The 17,263-nt window shown below is 43.2% G+C and overlaps 1 protein-coding gene across 1 annotated transcript; it reads right to left on the minus strand.

The window, feature by feature from the left end:
• Positions 1–548: 548 nt before the first annotated feature.
• Positions 549–5,659, minus strand: LOC149659235 (uncharacterized). The gene is made up of 5 exons (XM_089844022.1): positions 5,525–5,659; positions 3,793–5,460; positions 2,538–2,640; positions 2,159–2,312; positions 549–566 (listed from the first exon to the last, which is right to left on the minus strand). The coding sequence occupies exons 2-5, from the start codon at positions 5,447–5,449 to the stop codon at positions 549–551; spliced, it is 1,932 nt and encodes a 643-aa protein (XP_089700148.1). The 5' UTR covers positions 5,450–5,460; positions 5,525–5,659.
• Positions 5,660–17,263: the final 11,604 nt, after the last annotated feature.

The following is a 17,263-nucleotide window of genomic DNA, read 5'->3' on the forward strand; positions in this document are numbered from 1 at the left end:
GCGACAAGGTACTCGAGCCTAATTGTCTAATAATTTTCTTGTACTTTGCTAGCTTTTTCTTACGGTCTTTACTCAAATAAATGCCCCCGCCCTTTAAATTCTTACAAATTGTCTGAATGCTTTTTAATTGGGGCGTGCTACTATTGTTTAAGAGGGTTCGCCGTTGTTTACAGCTAGTTTGACGCAAACTTTGTAAATAAGGGACAAATTTGGCAAACTTTGTCGAGGGACGGGCTACGACGAGTCGGGAGCGTTTTCCTGATCGATGTTTAACGCGTGGGGCCATTATTCAAATGACAATTAAATTTAATCGACATAGACATACATAGGCGATTCGTGAGGTAGAACACGCGACCTTAATCGTAAATTTTCCGGAGTTTCTTGTTTTAAATCAATTAACAAATAACTATAGGGTTCTTTAGTGGCTAGCCTGTACGCATCCGTAATACGTCTCGGGTTATCTGGACTTATTTGTTGCGCTAAATATCTAATAGAGGCAACATCTCGAGGATTTTTCATTATTATAAAATAGGAAGAGTTTTGAGAAATTATTCGCGACTGGCTACCTTTAGGAAACAGTTGTTGAGTAATAATAATGACCGTATACCCTAAATGATGCGACGTCACGCACACTAAATCGGCAATATGAGCTTGCTTAAATAATTGACTAGCTAAGTCGTCTAGTATCAAGTAGGAATCGCGATTCATTTCCCAAAAGTCCGGATCAGCCGTTGGCAATCCTTGAATAAATTGAATTCCCGGAATCAATTGTTTCAATTTTTCGTAGTTTGGCTGCCAGGCCGCGTAGCAATAAATAACCTTTTTATGCGGTGGGTCAAACATAAGCTGATGATTTTGCAATAAGTTACTTAAAAGAAAACTCTTCCCCGCTTGCGTTGGCCCCACGATTAGAAACTGAGCGGGTGTTTGGAACTTTAAAAAATGTGAGACTGACTCGGCTGGATTCATCTTGATTAATAAACATTTTTATTTTAATTAACAGTTTATATATATATATATATATATATAATCAAAAATACAATTAACCCAAAGACCCTTAATAAACACAAATTAGAAAATATTTCAACAATATAAACGAAGCTCTTTTACCCAAAAAAAAATTCCCCTATGAAGTAATTGTTTTTTTAAAAAGTTTCTCTTCTAATTCCAGACAACGCTGGCGGAAGCGTTGGGCGTTGAGGAGGTTAAAGTTGACGCGCGACTCGGAGGGTGGTAAGATGTAAACACGCACTACTGTAGCGAACACGACGGATGGATGCGCACGCGCACTTTTTCGGTTCCCGACCGCTCTTCGTTGGTGGTGGTTGGGCGTGTCTGGACCAGATGGTCGCAAACATCCGCGCCCTCGCTGGTCGGGAAGTCGGGAAACCCTTGCCGCAGTGGTTTGTTGTTGCACGGCTTTTTGGAAACCATCGCGCACGATGGACTGTGCTTGCGATGCTCCCTCGATGGACTGTCCGTGCAACGCCACTGATACAAGGTGATGCCGCAAAAGGCGCAGCGCGTCGTCTGTGTTTCTACATCTGCAAGATAGAAACCGTCTTTGGCCAGGGCTTCGATGGGAACGCAAGATTCCCACAAGCCCTCGAAAGTATGTCTTCGCCTAGCCTCGTAATTCATGCGAAAGAGATGTTGAAGCGGATGCTGACTCTTTAAAACCGTAGGGTCGACTGGTTGTCAAATCGGCGTTCAACAATCTCTTATTCGAGGTTTGGCGAAATCTTTTGGTGATTTTAACGGCCTCTAGCTGCAGCTTGTATTTGTCCCGTTTAAAATTAAAAGGGACATTGACTGTAACTTCCTTTTCCGGATTCATCGCCACACTTTCAAAGGTTTCAAAGTCAAGTTTTTCCAGATTTTCTCGATTTAACGTCAACCCTTTAATTTTCTTAACTTCTTTTCCTTTGCTAGTGCGAAACGAGTAACTTTTGGCACCGGTACTACAAAAGGAAGTTATATAATCACCGCCGAGTTCGTCCGCCCAGCAACCGATATGATTGCCGGTGGGAATGTTAAATTTTCCCGGTAGATGGCGGTAGATTATCGAGCCGGTGTCACAATACAAGGCTGCGCGGTCTAATTGAAGCAGCATCTTGTTTAATTCGAGTCGCCCGTAGCACGAGACAAAACTGCCCACGATGGCCGAACCCAGTTTGTAATCCGAAACGTAATCGCTTTTGGCCTTATACGATAAGAGAGCGATTGACTCCGTAATTGGCCGCAAATCGACTAGTTCCAGAGTGTAATCGCTCGCGTATCGTATCAATTCGTAATAGTTGTTAATAAAGATGCTGCGAATTTTACCGGTATTTAAAGCCATGCGACCCCATAAAGAATTTAAATTAATTTTAGCGATATTACGCAGGGAAGGATTTGATTGAATATCCGCCACTGTTAGAGAAAGCTTTTCATTCCGGTTCATATCCGCGATATACGCTTCTTTTTGCAAAGGCGTTTGCGCATGAGCGGGAAATCCGGAATTCTTCACTTTCAAGGCGATAAAATCAGTCATGTACTGCGAGAAGAAGTATTCCTTTTTGGGATAGTGATAAACTTCGAATATATCGAGGAGTTTATAGCCATGTTCCAAAGCGGCATAGACTTCGACCGTTGGCCAGACTGATTCGAAAGCCCGCTCATTGATAGTATGATCGCAGATTTCCGCTCGCAGTTCTAAACACGTGCGACAGAGGGCGTAGGCTAATTTACCACCGCTGCGGAAAGGAATTAAGGGGATGTGAAGATCTTGAGGGGCCAGCAGGCGACAACTCATAACACCAAAATACCACCCTGGCGATTTGTCAAAATCTCTGTTATAGATAATGGGATGGCCGCTAGGGTACGGAAAATCACGACAGACTTTCGGATACAAAGAAATAATATCCTTGTAGAAAATTTTCTCCTCGCCTTGCACGTGGCAGTTGAGAACAAAATTTTCCGTTCGTCCCCCATAGAGAGCGCTACGAGCTGATATTTGAGGTCGAAAAGTTAAACTTTTGCAGAAAGCCTTAGCTTCGGCGTTTTCTTTTAAAAGCTTAACAAATTGACACTCAAAAATCGATGTGTACTCGTAGCCGGGCATATTCTCTTTAATAAAAAGCTCTCTATCTAGAGTCCGCTCGTACAGAAATCTGTTGCTAGCCTTGAGTTGGGTATTGTAGACATTTAGTTTTTGACATGGACAACCGTGAAAGTAGCAACCGTGGAAATCGTAGATTTTGGGCGGAGTTTCGCTATAACCATCGACTAAATAGCGACCCACGCGATATTCTCCCCCGTAGCTTAAAGCAGTGCGCAATTTTATATCTTCCGTTTTCTCCACCCAAGCGAGATATTTTAAGCTAATTTGACTGTGATTAAATTTTGCGTTATAGCCGTTAGAAGGAACAATACCCATGCTGTAAGGTTTATAGTAATTGTTAAGATAAATAGTTGTTAGAGCACCCGCCAAAGTGATATTTTTTAAGCAGAAAGGGTCTAATTTTGTTAGATCAACGTAGATTTTTCTAAAAGCTTCGACGCCTTGTCTCAGGACTCGGACATCTTGAATGCAATATTTAATAAGCTCCTCTTTGATGTTGTAAATAGATCCTTCCATTGACGCGTACCAAGTTTGAAAATCCCGATAATCATTGGCTTTCATTTGAGCTACGTTAAAGTACGAAGCTTCAGGGATGACACCAATGTAATTAAGATTTTCTTCGGTATGAAAATCAAATGGAAAGAATCCTTTCGCCACATCGCCGAGGCTAAACATGCTGGTGAAATTACGCAAAGGCTGACTAATATAGTTATAGCTATCGAGAAATCTAAATTGCGGTCCCTCGAGATGAATCATAAGAATTTTACTGCCATCAAAAATAACGGCAGGGGTGACGTGTCTATGAACTAAAGCGTTAAGAATTAAGAAGTTATCAAAAGCTTTCGCGTAATGAGCTACGACTTGAGTGTTAGTAAAGCGTGGTCGGTACGTTTTACGTTTTTGTCCAGTCAAAACTACCTGCTCTACGCTAAATAAATAATTTAAAAATTGCTCGACGCAATTGGCGCCGTAAAAAATTTTGGTTTCAAAGCCAGCTTCAGTCTCTACGTCGCAAACTAGTAAAATGGGGACATGGATATTATTTCTAAGAATAGTCTCAATGTCGTAATAAATAAACCGCGAGGCTTTCATTTTGGTTTCCAAAGGCATAACAAAATGCTCGCCTGGCGGATGAACTACTTTACACTGAGAGCATTCGGGATTGCAGTCGTGATTGTCCCCCATCAGCCGCCCACACTCTAAACATCGCTTCTGACTATCGCAGGTGCCATTAAGAACATGAGTGTCGAAGCAGGGGCCGGGGAAGAAATAGCGGTGGCATTTGTCACAGCGTTTTAAAACGTCCTCGCTGGTCGAATGAAAAGCTTCTCCTTGGCAGCGGAAACAGATATAGGGTTTCGTATCCTCGGGGCATTTATGCTCTTTTAACAATTCGTATTTATAAAACGATTTTAAGCATAAATCGCAAGAGATACAACCCCCCATCATGCCGTGCCAAGTTTTTGCAGGGTGGATATGGTCGCCAATTTTTAAGAGATAGATAAATTTAGGAGCTTGGGGTCCTTTGAAAAATATGGTAAAATTATTCGCAGCATCAACTATTACGATCCGATAATGGGGAGCTAAATAATTTTGAAATTTTTGAATATCCTCTAGAGTAACGAAACCTTCGGGGACGCCGGCTTTTCGGTGCAAGATTTTCGCAATGTTACCTTGAAGGTCACTATTGCGTCTCAGTTTGTCAAAATTGTTCCGATTAAAGGGAGGACCTTGCTTATTTTGTTGATAAAAATTGCGATCGGCCATCTCTTTACCCAGAACTAAACTTCGAGCAAAACAGAGATTATCATTGTTCTCCATAAAAATAAACTGGTTATTTTGTTTAACAAAATAATCCAAATTAACCAAAGTTCTATTTTTAATGGATTTATAATAAGTCCCTATATTAGCGTCGAGGTTTAAAAAAATTATGTCAAACTGAAAATCTTCACCATTAAAGACAAAGTCTCGACTAGATTGCGTTACTCTATAGATGGTGCGCATAATTCGTTTACTGGTGAATTTATCAATTTTTATAAATTTAATATTAACGGGGGTCGTCAATCCGGGGGAGCTTAAAACAAATCGAACCCGATTATACCCGGGATTCTCGGTTACTAATTTCCGTATAACTTCGTCGAGAATTTTTCGAAAAATTCGAAAAAAATCTCGCGTTGGGATGTCATCCAAATTTTTGAAAGCTATACGCAAATCGATTTGTTTACAGTGCCATTTGCGACTCGTTTTGTCTAGCTGCCGCTCAATTGTGTAGTACCGGTTTACCTGCGCGTGTTCTTCTCTCTCACTACCCTCCGAGTCGCTGTCGCTGCTACTGCTGTCGCTCATTTTTTAAATTTCTATCAGAAATAAAACAATTAGAAAAGACTTGGCTTGCAGATTTATTGTTAAATAGATACGTACTTTACTGGGGGGCTGCTGTTTAGCTTCCTCGTCCTGTTTGACGGTCTCCACCAGCTTCTTGAAGGCGTTAAGGAATTTAACGCCTTCTTTGTTGTTTTTTTTTAAAACTATTTTCAGTCTTTTGTGGTTACACTCCCAGACCTTATCAGGCTGGGAGTTTCTAATATCGAAAAATTTATAGACTGCCGCGTCTATAAAGTAATCCCCCTGGCGTGGGGGGACTTTAGTTTGAAAACTAGACACTATTAGATTTAACCTCCATAATTTACTATATAAGCCCCGTGTTTCAAGGTGAAAGTTATCAGTTGTTTAACTTCTGTTACTTAAAAAACAATCCCAACCAAGATGTCTTTCTCTACCGCTCCTCGATTACCCGCCCTGTCGTTTGTCAAAATTCATCCGGCAGCGCTTACTCCTCGTCGTGCCACTCCCCACTCGGCCGGACTGGACTTGTATTGTCCAGTAGATACCGTGATTGAACCGCATGGTGTCAAAATCTTGTCGACCGGGTTAGCCGTTATGCTACCGGCGAACAGCTACGGTCGCATTGTTGGCCGTAGTAGCTTAACGGTCCAAGGGCTGTTTGTCGCCGAAGGGACTATAGGTATGTTTATTACCTATTTTATAATGCCCAACAGTATAATATTTCTAAAGAATAACAATAGACGCCGACTATCGGGGCCCCCTGAAAGTGGTCATAGCCAACGTAGGGGAAACCCCCTACACTGTCCGGCGTGGCGATAGAGTTGCCCAATTAATAGTTACACCGGTGCTATTGTTAAGGCCGTTGGAAGCAGCGGTAAATAACTTTAGTTTTAATTTAGGATTCAGCGTGTAACACGTTTTATATATTGTTTCTAGAATCTAACCCCAACGCTTCGTGGGAGTGGGGGGTTTGGCTCGACTGGTGTCTAGTCATTTTTTAATGGGGGTGGGTTCTTTTGTAAATATCTTTGTTATTATTATACATGTCTTTTTGCTAGTTATTGTATATACTTTATGTTATTAAAAATTTTTATTTGTAAATTTGTATTTTCTTTTCAGACTTATAATTATAGGCTTATTGTACTAGCTATTTAAATATCATTTATTATTGGAACCCTCCCAATATGCTGTGCCGCATTTTCTTTTTTGTTTACGGGTTCATAGTTAACGTTTCATTAACTCTTTACGAAATCGAGCCCCTTACTAGCAAGCCAGCGATGAATATAGTTTAAGTTTTGGTTTGAGTTAAGAAGATGACGTCATGGCGTTTGAAAATAGCCTGTAAGAGCTCGGGCCAGTCCGGACTTGTCTCAAAACCTTGGTTTGAAACCAATCTAGGGTTGGAAGTTTGGTTGGAGTTGGGTGGATGGCGGCCATCTTGGGGTGGCGGCCATCTTGGATCCATGCGTATCTGTATAGTCCCTACTACTAACACAAACAAAGTCAAATTCAAACCATACTAAACAATGATAAAAGGGTAAAACTCATTTCCAAATCATCGGTAAATTTCCTCCGAGCGCGAGCGAGCAAAGGTTAAATTAAGAAGTGCAGAAAAGAACTAATTTCATCTTTCTGTTCTATGTTTCACTCTTTCTGTTCTAGGTTTCACTCTTTCTGTTCTAGGTTTCACTCTTTCTGTTCTATGTTTAACTCTTTCTGTTCTATGTTTCACTCTTTCTGTTCTATGTTTCACTCTTTCTGTTCTATGTTTCACTCTTTCTGTTCTATGTTTCACTCTTTCTGTTCTATGTTTCACTCTTTCTGTTCTATGTTTCACTCTTTCTGTTCTATGTTTCACTCTTTCTGTTCTATGTTTCACTCTTTCTGTTCTATGTTTCACTCATTCTGTTCTATGTTTCACTCTAAGTGTTGAAAATGAATTGCCTGAAGTAACAGATATTAAAATTTTCACTTTTGAGGACATGATCATAAAACATCGATTATTTGAAAAATTCTTATCTTACTTTTTTCACCAAATTTTCATTATGCTCAAAATATTTTTCAACATTATTTACACAAGTATTTTGCTCTATATAGTAATTCCAGAAAAAATGGTATCTTCAAGTTTTTTAAGGGATACTGGTTTGATACTAGGTTTAACTTTTGACTAATACTCCAATTTTTATATTTTAAAATTGTAAATATTGCCAAGCAGAAAATTACAAAGGCCGTTGGACTGTGATGTAGTTATTAGTGTCGAAAAGATCTTTAGATTTATAGTAATATTTTGGGAGCTATACATCACGTTAATTTTGATATTTTAAAATTTTCAAAATAACGACTAGGATTTGCCAAGTTTTCACACAGTTTTTTAAACCATTTTCTGACTATTTTATTCTCCTTAGGGCTGTGCTAGCCTTGAATTTTTGGTTTCGAGTCGAGTCTCGAGTATTGAAATTTTCCCTTATCGAGCCGAGTCTCGAGTACTCGAATCGAGTATCGAGTAGTTAGAAAATTTGTTTCGAGTATTTATCGAGTAATTGCGAATTGATTTTCTAGTGTTTTCACACTTTCTGTTAATTTATTGCTCTCATAATAGACATTTGGTGTAATTTTGATCATCGACAACTACTTCCATCAATTCCCAGACGGTACTAGTCTTCTTCTCTTTAAATTTAACGAACTTAATTCCTCATAAATATCTTCTTCGGAATCTCGTTCCTCACCGAAGTCACTTGTAGCCATTGTTATACTTCGCGCAAAGTTCCAAACGAAAATTACTAAGCTAAACTTAAAAAAAAAAATTAATTAGTAAAATAATAATAGTAAACGCGCCATTAACGGTATTTCATTACTTTTACTTCCACTATTTTACCAGCTAGGAGCTACTACCCTACTACATTGCACGGGCATTATGATCTAAACTACCCAATGAGCACTAATGTGCGTCTGTTAACCAATAAGCGTGACTTTCTTGTGGATTTTTATAGCTATTACATCCTATTTTCAGAGTTGAAGGCTTTCCAAAAGCAGGTTCGGGTATTTATCGAGCCTTAGTTTGATACTGGAAACTTTTTCGGGTCACAGAAAATCTCTTATCGAGTACTCGCACAGCTCTTTCTCCTTATAGGACCGAATACTCAAAACTCATTGTAAAATTTTGATATAAAATAAAATGTACCCGCGTACTGGTATTGAAATGATGCACGTGTTTCATGACAAAATATTTTGACTAAAGTAATTTTGGTGAAAAAAACTAAGATAAGAATTTTTTTAAATAATCGATGTTTTATGCTCATATCTTCAAAAGTGAAAATTTAAATATCTGTACTTCAGGCAATTCATTTTGTACACTTATCTTTCACACTTTCCCGTCTTTGTTTACAATGACAGTTTTTATTAATATCTGTTACTTCAGTCTTAATACTAATTCAAATTGTTCAGAAACCTTAGGAGAGCAAAGGTATTGGGCCATTGTGCATGCATTAGTTAACGCGTTTGAGCTAACCAACGATCTATTATAAAACTGTCATTCCTGACTGCTTGACTTGACAATGAACGTCCGGTGAAACTCAACTTGCTTTCCCGTCATTTTAACATGCAAATACAGAGGAAGCTGTACAGTACATAGTTGTACCACAAAAGGATTCCGTACACCTGAGCACCAACACATGTTATATACTTATCAAGTTCAATTACCAATCATCTGTAATCTGGCTTAATTACCAGTCGTCGGTAATCTAGCTTAATTACCAGTCGTCGGTAATCTAGCTTAATTACCAGTCGTCGGTAATCTAGCTTAATTACCAGTCGTCGGTAATCTGGCTTAATTACCAGTCGTCGGTAATCTAGCTTAATTACCAGTCGTCGGTAATCTAGCTTAATTACCAGTCGTCCGTAATCTAGCTTAATTACCTGTCGTGGGTAATCTAGCTTAATTACCAGTCGTAGGTAATCTAGCTTAATTACCAGTCGTAGGTAATCTAGCTTAATTCTCTAAGGCAGTTCGTAACTTAATATATATGTGTGAGGTCCTTTTCAACTTAACTTGTTAGCTCACACAAGCTTAGACCTAAGCTTGTTTTTAACCACCACGAAAATTGGACCAAATAGCCATAACCGTGCTAACATCTTAGACTGATTCTTATCCATGCTAAAATATCGCAGATTGGAATGGTTTTGAAAATTTGAAATTAAACATACTTAGACTTAATTTAATTAATGAAAATTGGAAAGCGGAAAATCTAAATACCAGGCTTTCGTATAAAACTGTTTTCAAGTCAATCAAATGAATAGTTATTGCATTACAGCTACCACAAAAAAGTTCCCATGTTTTTTAAAATGGAAAAATTTTGAATTTTTTGTCAAAATGACTGATTAATTTTATGGAAGTGAAAACCACCCTTAGAAACTTCATTTTATATAAAATAAACTATTAAATGGATCTCTTTGAAATTTTAACCATATAATGATGGCCCGAATTGTAGTTTTGTGGAATTGTTTCAAAACAGTTAATACGATACAAAAAAAGTTATACCCAATCAAAAACTGTTCCTTATACATAAAAAACCAGTATGAATTTTGGTTTCCCAACTTGTTTCTTTAAGCTCAAAGACCATTTCCAAAACGTTTGTTCATTGGTGGAATACCCAGAATTTACACCAAGTTCTACCGAAAAATATCAAACACGTTCTGTCAAACTGAACGGAAATTCCGTCATGCAATTGGCGTGAAATATTTCGGTCGAACTTCCTTCCACCGTATTTCGTTCTAATTTTTCCGCCCAGTAAGATCTAAGGTTTAGGCAATCGAAACTTTAATTACCGATATTGTAACCCTCAATATAATATTTGAACGAAAGGGAATATCTTCCCGAGAGCCATAAAATAAATTAAGGACAACTTACAGTTTTAATCCAAATCCAACAACAATTTTATTTCAGTTAACTGATATAGGGATAAACCCGTAACCGAACTGGTATGCAAAAGTCAATCCGTCTTAGGAGAAATCATAAACAGAACTGATTAGCAAAACTAAATTATCCTAGATCACATGTGTGGAAGGGGGAGTGGCTTCTGACATGGAGGCTAGATATGCCCTGCCAGAACCAAGGAGTGGAAGCTCCAAGAATTCTGGCAGCCATGTTACATCCCCCCTCTTTAGGAACTTTTATTTATAATGCAAAAATATAGAACAATTTCAAGAATGTTTGTTTCAAGTGAAAGTTACCCCGAGGAACCTAATATTTTAGCAGGGGTGGAAAAAATGGTTTATCACAAAGTTTTTTTTCTTCATTTTGATGACGGCGTTCTAGTTCTTCTCCGGCCATCTAGAATGATACTCTTTTAGTACCCCCTCTTTTTTGCTTGGGAAATAAATTCCCAAGGAAAAATTGAGATTGGTTCTCGGACAAAAGAGAAATGTTCCCTGGTTAGGTTCGGGATCTTATTATTTTGAAGGTAAACTTGGACCTCGTATTTTGATCGTAGTCGTTTATTGTCAGGAGGTCGGTAATAGATATCGACTTCCTCCCGGCATAACCGTTGCTCTCTTACACAGTTCTCTACGCCATCCCAATCGAAAAGGCTCTATATAGACATCGGGTAAGGAAGCCCTGTTTAATCTTGGGGTCCTCATCGACTCAGATAATGTGGCCGATGAACTTTCGGACTCACGCAGCGAGTGGGAATGCGACTGAGAGATCTGTTCAGGTGTCAAAATCTCCTCCGAAAAGCCGGAAGAAGGTGAATGGTGTAGCTCCGGTTCCGCGACTAAGTTTTCAGGAGTTTGCTCAGGCGTTAGAATCTCATCCGTAAAATTAGAATGTTCCGCGACTGATATTACATGATCAGACGGGGAAGCCTCCCATGCCGCTGAAGGCGAACTGTCACATGAGGGATGAGTGAGCTGGAAGGCTCGCATATCGTGATTGGTACGGAGTAGGAGAGGAGGGTCTTCAAATAGGGCCAGCCCGGTTCACTGTCAGAGTCAGAAGGGTGATGAGAATCATCTGGTATTGCAGGAGGGATCTGTTGATCTGAGTCCTGATCGTCCTGAGGAGGTGACGTTGAAGTAGAGGAGGATGATGATGATGAGGAAGTCTCCGTGGGTTGGGGTGCATGACTATCTTCCGTAGGAGAGCTTGGCTCTGGATCATCGGCGGGTGCATCGTCGAAGACAGCTACATTCGTCCATTAGAATTTCAAATGTTCAAGGTTAACTTTCCCTACATTCTGTCCGGAGATAGCATTCTCCAACTCATAGACAACGGCGGAATGTTTAGTTACTATTTTAAAGGGACCTGCCCATTTAGGACTGAGTTTTCTCACAATTTGGCCTGTCGTACTTGACAAAGGATGGGTTTCCATCCATACTAACGTTCCTACCACAAATTCTAGAGGGTCATGGCGGAGGTCATAGTATTTCTTTTGATGAGCCTTAGCTAATTTGAAAGCGCCGCGTTGATGTCGGCGTTGATTTCGTCTTTGTTGTTTTTCCATGCGTTAAATTACGCGAGGATTGAAGGGCGCGGTGGTTTCTAGACGTTTTACGTGATTTTGGAAACGGGAATGGCGTAGTTTAGCCGAAGGTTTCATTTTGGCACGTCGAGCAATGGATACGATGAGTTCGGTAATGAAAACAGAAGTAACCTCTTTTCCGGGAGACCGTCTTCTAGTAACGACCGGGGGAAAAGCTTGTGGGGCTAGTTCGGAGGCGAGTAGAGCGTCGAAGACCCCCGTGGTCTTGATTTTGTTGGCAAACCTCTGGAGAGGGCGTGATAGTGAGGGGGGACGGTGTAGAGGTGGAATCCGCTTTTTCTTTGGTTGAGACCAGGTGTGGGGCATCCTCGGGAAAATATTTCTGTATTGTCGGTTTATCACGGAAATGGACACGGGGGCTGGAACTTGGAACGTCATTTCGAGCTTTATAGGGTTTTAATCTCTCGACCGATACAATATCGTTTTTGCCCCCATCTGACGAGCGAATTTCAAAGTTATTTGGGGCGGTTTGGCGGATAATTTGAAATGGGCCCGCGTATTGGTGGAGAAGTATCTCGGAGAGGCCTGGGACTCGGCGGGGAGTTTTTAGGAACACGAGGTCCCCTTCCTTGTAAGAGGCTTCCCTGCGTTTCAAGTCGAACCGCTCCTTGTCTTTAGTTTGTGCCATGGCGTGGCGGTCGGCAGCTAAGTTCCTGGCACGTTGAGCGTATAAGATGTTTTCAAAGCCGAATTGGGTTCGTAGAGTTGAAGCGGGAAGTTGTAAAGCGGCGTCCAAGCGTAAATCGGCCTCGTAGCCGTGTAGCAGGAAGAAGGGCGTGTATCCGGTGACGGCATGGGTGGAGGTATTATAAGCGAACACTAGACAGGGTAAGAATCGATCCCAATCTCTATGATCGCCGGACACGTATTGGGCCATCATGTCGGCTAGGGTCTTATTAAATCGTTCTACTAGTCCATTGGTACGCGAATGGTAGGCTGTGGTGCGAATGTGGCGAACTGAATAGAGTTTATTTACTTCTTCCATGAGTTTGTTGACATTCTCCGTGCCGCGGTCGGTGATTAGTTCTTTTGGGGCTCCAAACTTAAGCATGACGTCGTGTGTTAGGAACCGTGCAACTTCCTCAGCCGTCCCTCGAGGGATGGCCTTGGCGATTACCATGCGCGTGCAATAGTCCGTGCATACCACTAGGTGGACATTGCCTTCATGCGAGGTTGGGAAGGGTCCAAGCTTATCCAGTCCTACCCTCTCGAAAGGCTTAACCGTGAAGGGAATGGGTTGAAGTCGTCCTGCTGGTTTTCCTGGGTAGATTTTTTGCCGTTGGCAGAGAGCACAGGACTGCACATAGTTGGTGACCTGTGAAAGCATCTTTGGCCAGAAGAATCTGGAGCGAATGCGTTTCCAGGTACGTTGAAGGCCCAGGTGACCAGCCGTAACGTCATCATGTAACGCATAAAGTATTGCATTCCTGATAGCTTTAGGAGCCACTAGAACGGATGTTAGTCCTTCGTCGATCCTAACCCCTTCGGAAGAGAAGGCCATCGATTAATTCAAAACAGCGGGCCGTTTTCCGAAGGGTTTTTGGTGCAGTCAACGGTTCATCTTCCAGAAACTGTATAATGGACGCCATAAATGGGTCCTGGCGTTGTAGAGATGGTATGTCGAATTGGGTGAGGTCCAGGGAATTCACCTCCGCCGAGGTTATCAGAGAGGCGTGAATGGTTGGGGCCCGTTCAAACGGAGACCGAGAGAGCGCGTCTGCGTCCAGGTGTTTACGCCCGTTTTTATATCGGATAATTGGATCGAATTCCTGGAGGGTCAATGACCAACGGGCGAGACGTCCGTTGGGGTTTTTCACGGATGTGAGCCAGCATAACCCATGATGGTCGGTTACCACGGAAAGAGGGCGCCCGTGTACGTAAGGTCGGAACTTATTGACTCCAAAAACTATGGCTAGGCATTCTCGCTCGGTTGGCCTGTAATTCCGCTCGGCTGAGTTGAGTAGGCGACTGGCATAGGCGATAACCCTTTGTGGATTATTGATACGTTGCTTCAAAATGGCGCCCACCTCGTAGGCTGATGCGTCCGTATGTATCTCGAAAGGCTGGTTCCACTGGGGGTGTTGAACTATGGGTGAGGACACGAGACAGTCGCGAAGATGGTGGAAGGCTCGATCGGCGGCGCCATCCCAATGGAAGGGGTTTTCTTTCTTCGTAAGCTCTGTTAGTGGCTTGGAGATGCCGGCAAAGTCCTTAATAAATCGGCGGTAGTACCCTGCCAACCCCAGGAATTGTTGTATTTGTTTAACTGTCTTGGGGGTGCTGAACTTTGCCACTGCTTCTAAGTTTCGTGGGTCGGGGGCTATGCCATTTCCATCGATGGTGTGACCGAGGTACCGAATTCGGGAATTCGCAAAAGAACATTTTATTATTATTATTATTATTGTTGAGGATGAGGAGGGTACGCGCCCTGGCACCGATGCCAAAGGCATATTGTGCATCCTCATATTCAGGCCTTGATAGGCCCGTAGCTGCAGCGTAGCGAAGAATTCGCTCCACCGTAATAGAGGAGACCCTAGACGGTTCCAAAGTATGTGAATCAAAATATTCTAGTCTAAGCGAGGCGAAGCAGTCGCACTCGCAAAGTACGTGAGCGGATGTTTCTTCCTTCTCCTGACACGACCTACAGAGAGGGTCGTCGGCAAAACCCATCAGATGGAGGTGCCTATTAAGCCGACAGTGCCCGGTGGCCAGCCTAATATCCCATCTGCTGAGCGAAATTAGGTCTCTGGCACGAGTCCTGCAGGGACCATTGACAAAAAGTTTAGTCTGTCTCTGGCCCTCCATGTTATGCCAGAGTTGGTTTTGTATGACAGTCAACCTTTAATGCAGACACCGTTTGACGTGCCTGTAGGGGATAGGGACGGGCGGCTCCGGCCCCAAGAGCTTGGCCTCCGCACCCCTTTTCGCAAATCTATCGGCTTGCTCATTGCCATGATATCCGCTATGCCCTGGCACCCAGTACAACAGAACCCTGTTGCAGGATGCCAGTCGCGCTAGCAGATCAAGGCAGCTGCGCACCAGTTGAGAGGTAATCTGACACTGGTTCAGCGCGTTCAGGGCGGCCTGACTGTCAGAATAAATTCTCACAGTCCGTCCGGTATACCCTTTGTTAATGCAGTAATCTGCGCAATAACAGATCGCGGCAATTTCCGCCTGGAACACACTAGCGAAGGTACCCAGGCAAGCAGAAAAGCCGACCCTTGTGAGCGCCGGAATCAGTCTTGGAACCATCGGTGAACCAAATAGTTTCACCCCCAGTGCCAAGAGGCAGCAGGTTAGTCCACTCTGCCCGACTGGGAAAGTGGATGCTGAAAGGCTTAGTGAAATCAAAACTGGTAACGGTTTTGTCAGAGCACATCGTAAGCGACGGCTCAAGTGCGGCGTACTCCCGAAAGAGCTTCGTATGGCTGTAATCCCTAATGTTGAGCCTGTAGGCTCCCATGACAGCCTCCTCCTCAATGAAGAGATGAAGAGGAAGCATGTCAAGGAGCACCTCCAGGGAAGCAGTTGGGGTCGATCTCATGGCCCCCGTAACACCAATGCAGGCAAGCCTTTGAAGCTTGCGCAGGGCAGCCTGCACCGTCTTAAGCCGGACCCTTGTCCACCAGACAAATGCCCCGTAAGATAGTATAGGTCTGATGATCCCAGTATAGAGCCAGTGTACAGCCTTGGGGTTGAGGCCCCAAGTCTGGCCGACAGAGCTCCTGGTCCTCCAGAAGAGCATCTTGGCCTTCTTAATACACCGATCAAGATGTGGCTTCCATGTGAGTCTGCAATCAAAGGTCACCCCCAGGTATTTAACCTCGGAGGACTTTGTCAGGACCTGGCCAAAGAAAGAGATATCATTGAACAGATCCTTAGTATTCTTCCTCGTAAAAGGAACAAGGACAGTTTTATCAGGACTAACGGTGAGGTTAACCGCCTGACACCATTGCTCCACGCTAGAGAGAGCAGATCTCATAACTGCGGTAACAGTATCCGGGAACTTCCCGGTAAAGACTATCGCTACATCGTCAGCATACCCGAAGCAGCTACAGCCCCCAGCACCCCCGAGCCTCCCCAAGAGTTCGTCCACCACCAGGAACCACGACAGGGGGAGAGCACTCCACCCTGAGGGCAGCCCCTGCTGGTAGCCACCCCTAGAGAGTCCCCAAGGAGGGACGCCGACACCTCGCGGTCGGTAAGCATGGACTTGATCCAGCGGCCAAGAGTGTCGCTGATGCCAAATCTCTTGACAGCTTCAGTAATAACCGAGCTAGAGACCTTGTCAAAGGCCCCCTCAATATCGAGGAAGACGGCCAGTGAAATTTCCTGAAACTCGAATGCCCTATCCAGGCAATTCGTAAGGCCGTGAAGGGCCGTCTCAGTGGATTTGCCTTTTTGGTAGGCAAATTGTGAAGAAGAGAGAGGAGTTACCGAAAGTACCTCGTCTCTAATGTACCTGTCCACCAGCTTCTCCAGAATTTTGAGGAAGAAGGAGGTCAGGAATATGGGCCTAAATGCCTTCGCCTCGAGATAGGAAGCCTTCCCGGGCTTGGGAATAAAGATGACCCTAGAGCGTTTCCAGTCACGAGGTATGTGACCGAGAGCAATGCAGAGTCTGTAGATCTTGCAAAGCGGAGAGGCGATGTGGTCTAAGCCCTCCTGCAAAAGCAGAGGGAAGACCCCATCGGGTCCCGGAGACTTGTAGGGCTCAAAACAGTTGACAGCCCACCGAAGCTTGGGAATCGTGACAACCTGTCTGGCTACAAGCCAGTCTTAGCCCTGTGCAGGACAGGGTAGAGAGAGTCGGGGTTTGTTGGATTGATTAAAGTAGAGTCAGGAAAATGGACCTCCAGCATGTGCTTGAGAGTCTCAGCCCCAGACTTAGTGTACACACCCTCCTGCAGCTTAATAGTATTAAGCCGATGTGTGTTGTCGTGCGCTAGGATCTTCATGACCCTAGCCGTGGCAGGGACATTGGAGACTTGCTCACAGAAGGTCCGTCAGGAGTCCTTCTTAGCAGCTCTAATGGCTCTGTTGTAGGTGTTAAGGGACTGCCTGTATCCAGCCCAGTCACCCGTGCGCTTGGCTTTGTTAAAGAGCCTGCGCGTGCATTTACGAAGCCGGCTGAGATCCGCGTTCCACCAAGGGACAAGCCTCGAGCGGTTAACGGTCTTAAGTGGGCAGTTCCGGTGGAATGACTCCATAATGGAGCACTGTAAGTCACCAGCAGCCCTATCAAGATCCTTAGGTGAAGTAAGTTTAGGAGTGT

Source organism: Phalangium opilio, unplaced genomic scaffold (assembly GCF_054372755.1).
Source record: "Phalangium opilio isolate 3A_F unplaced genomic scaffold, DU_Popi_V2 ptg000073l_1, whole genome shotgun sequence".
NCBI classification, from domain to species: Eukaryota; Metazoa; Arthropoda; class Arachnida; order Opiliones; family Phalangiidae; genus Phalangium; species Phalangium opilio.

Excerpts from the sequence above, each read along its gene's own strand:
- LOC149659235 (XM_089844022.1), bottom strand. The coding sequence starts at position 5,449 with ATGAGCGACAGCAGTAGCAGCGACAGCGACTCGGAGGGTAGTGAGAGA. Across the intron at positions 2,641-3,792 it reads CTATATTAGTCAGCCTTTGC|TCTGGCCAACGGTCGAAGTC; the intron begins GTAATTTCACCA and ends CTTTCGAATCAG. Across the intron at positions 2,313-2,537 it reads AAGGAATACTTCTTCTCGCA|CATCTTTATTAACAACTATT; the intron begins GTACATGACTGA and ends TAAAATTCGCAG.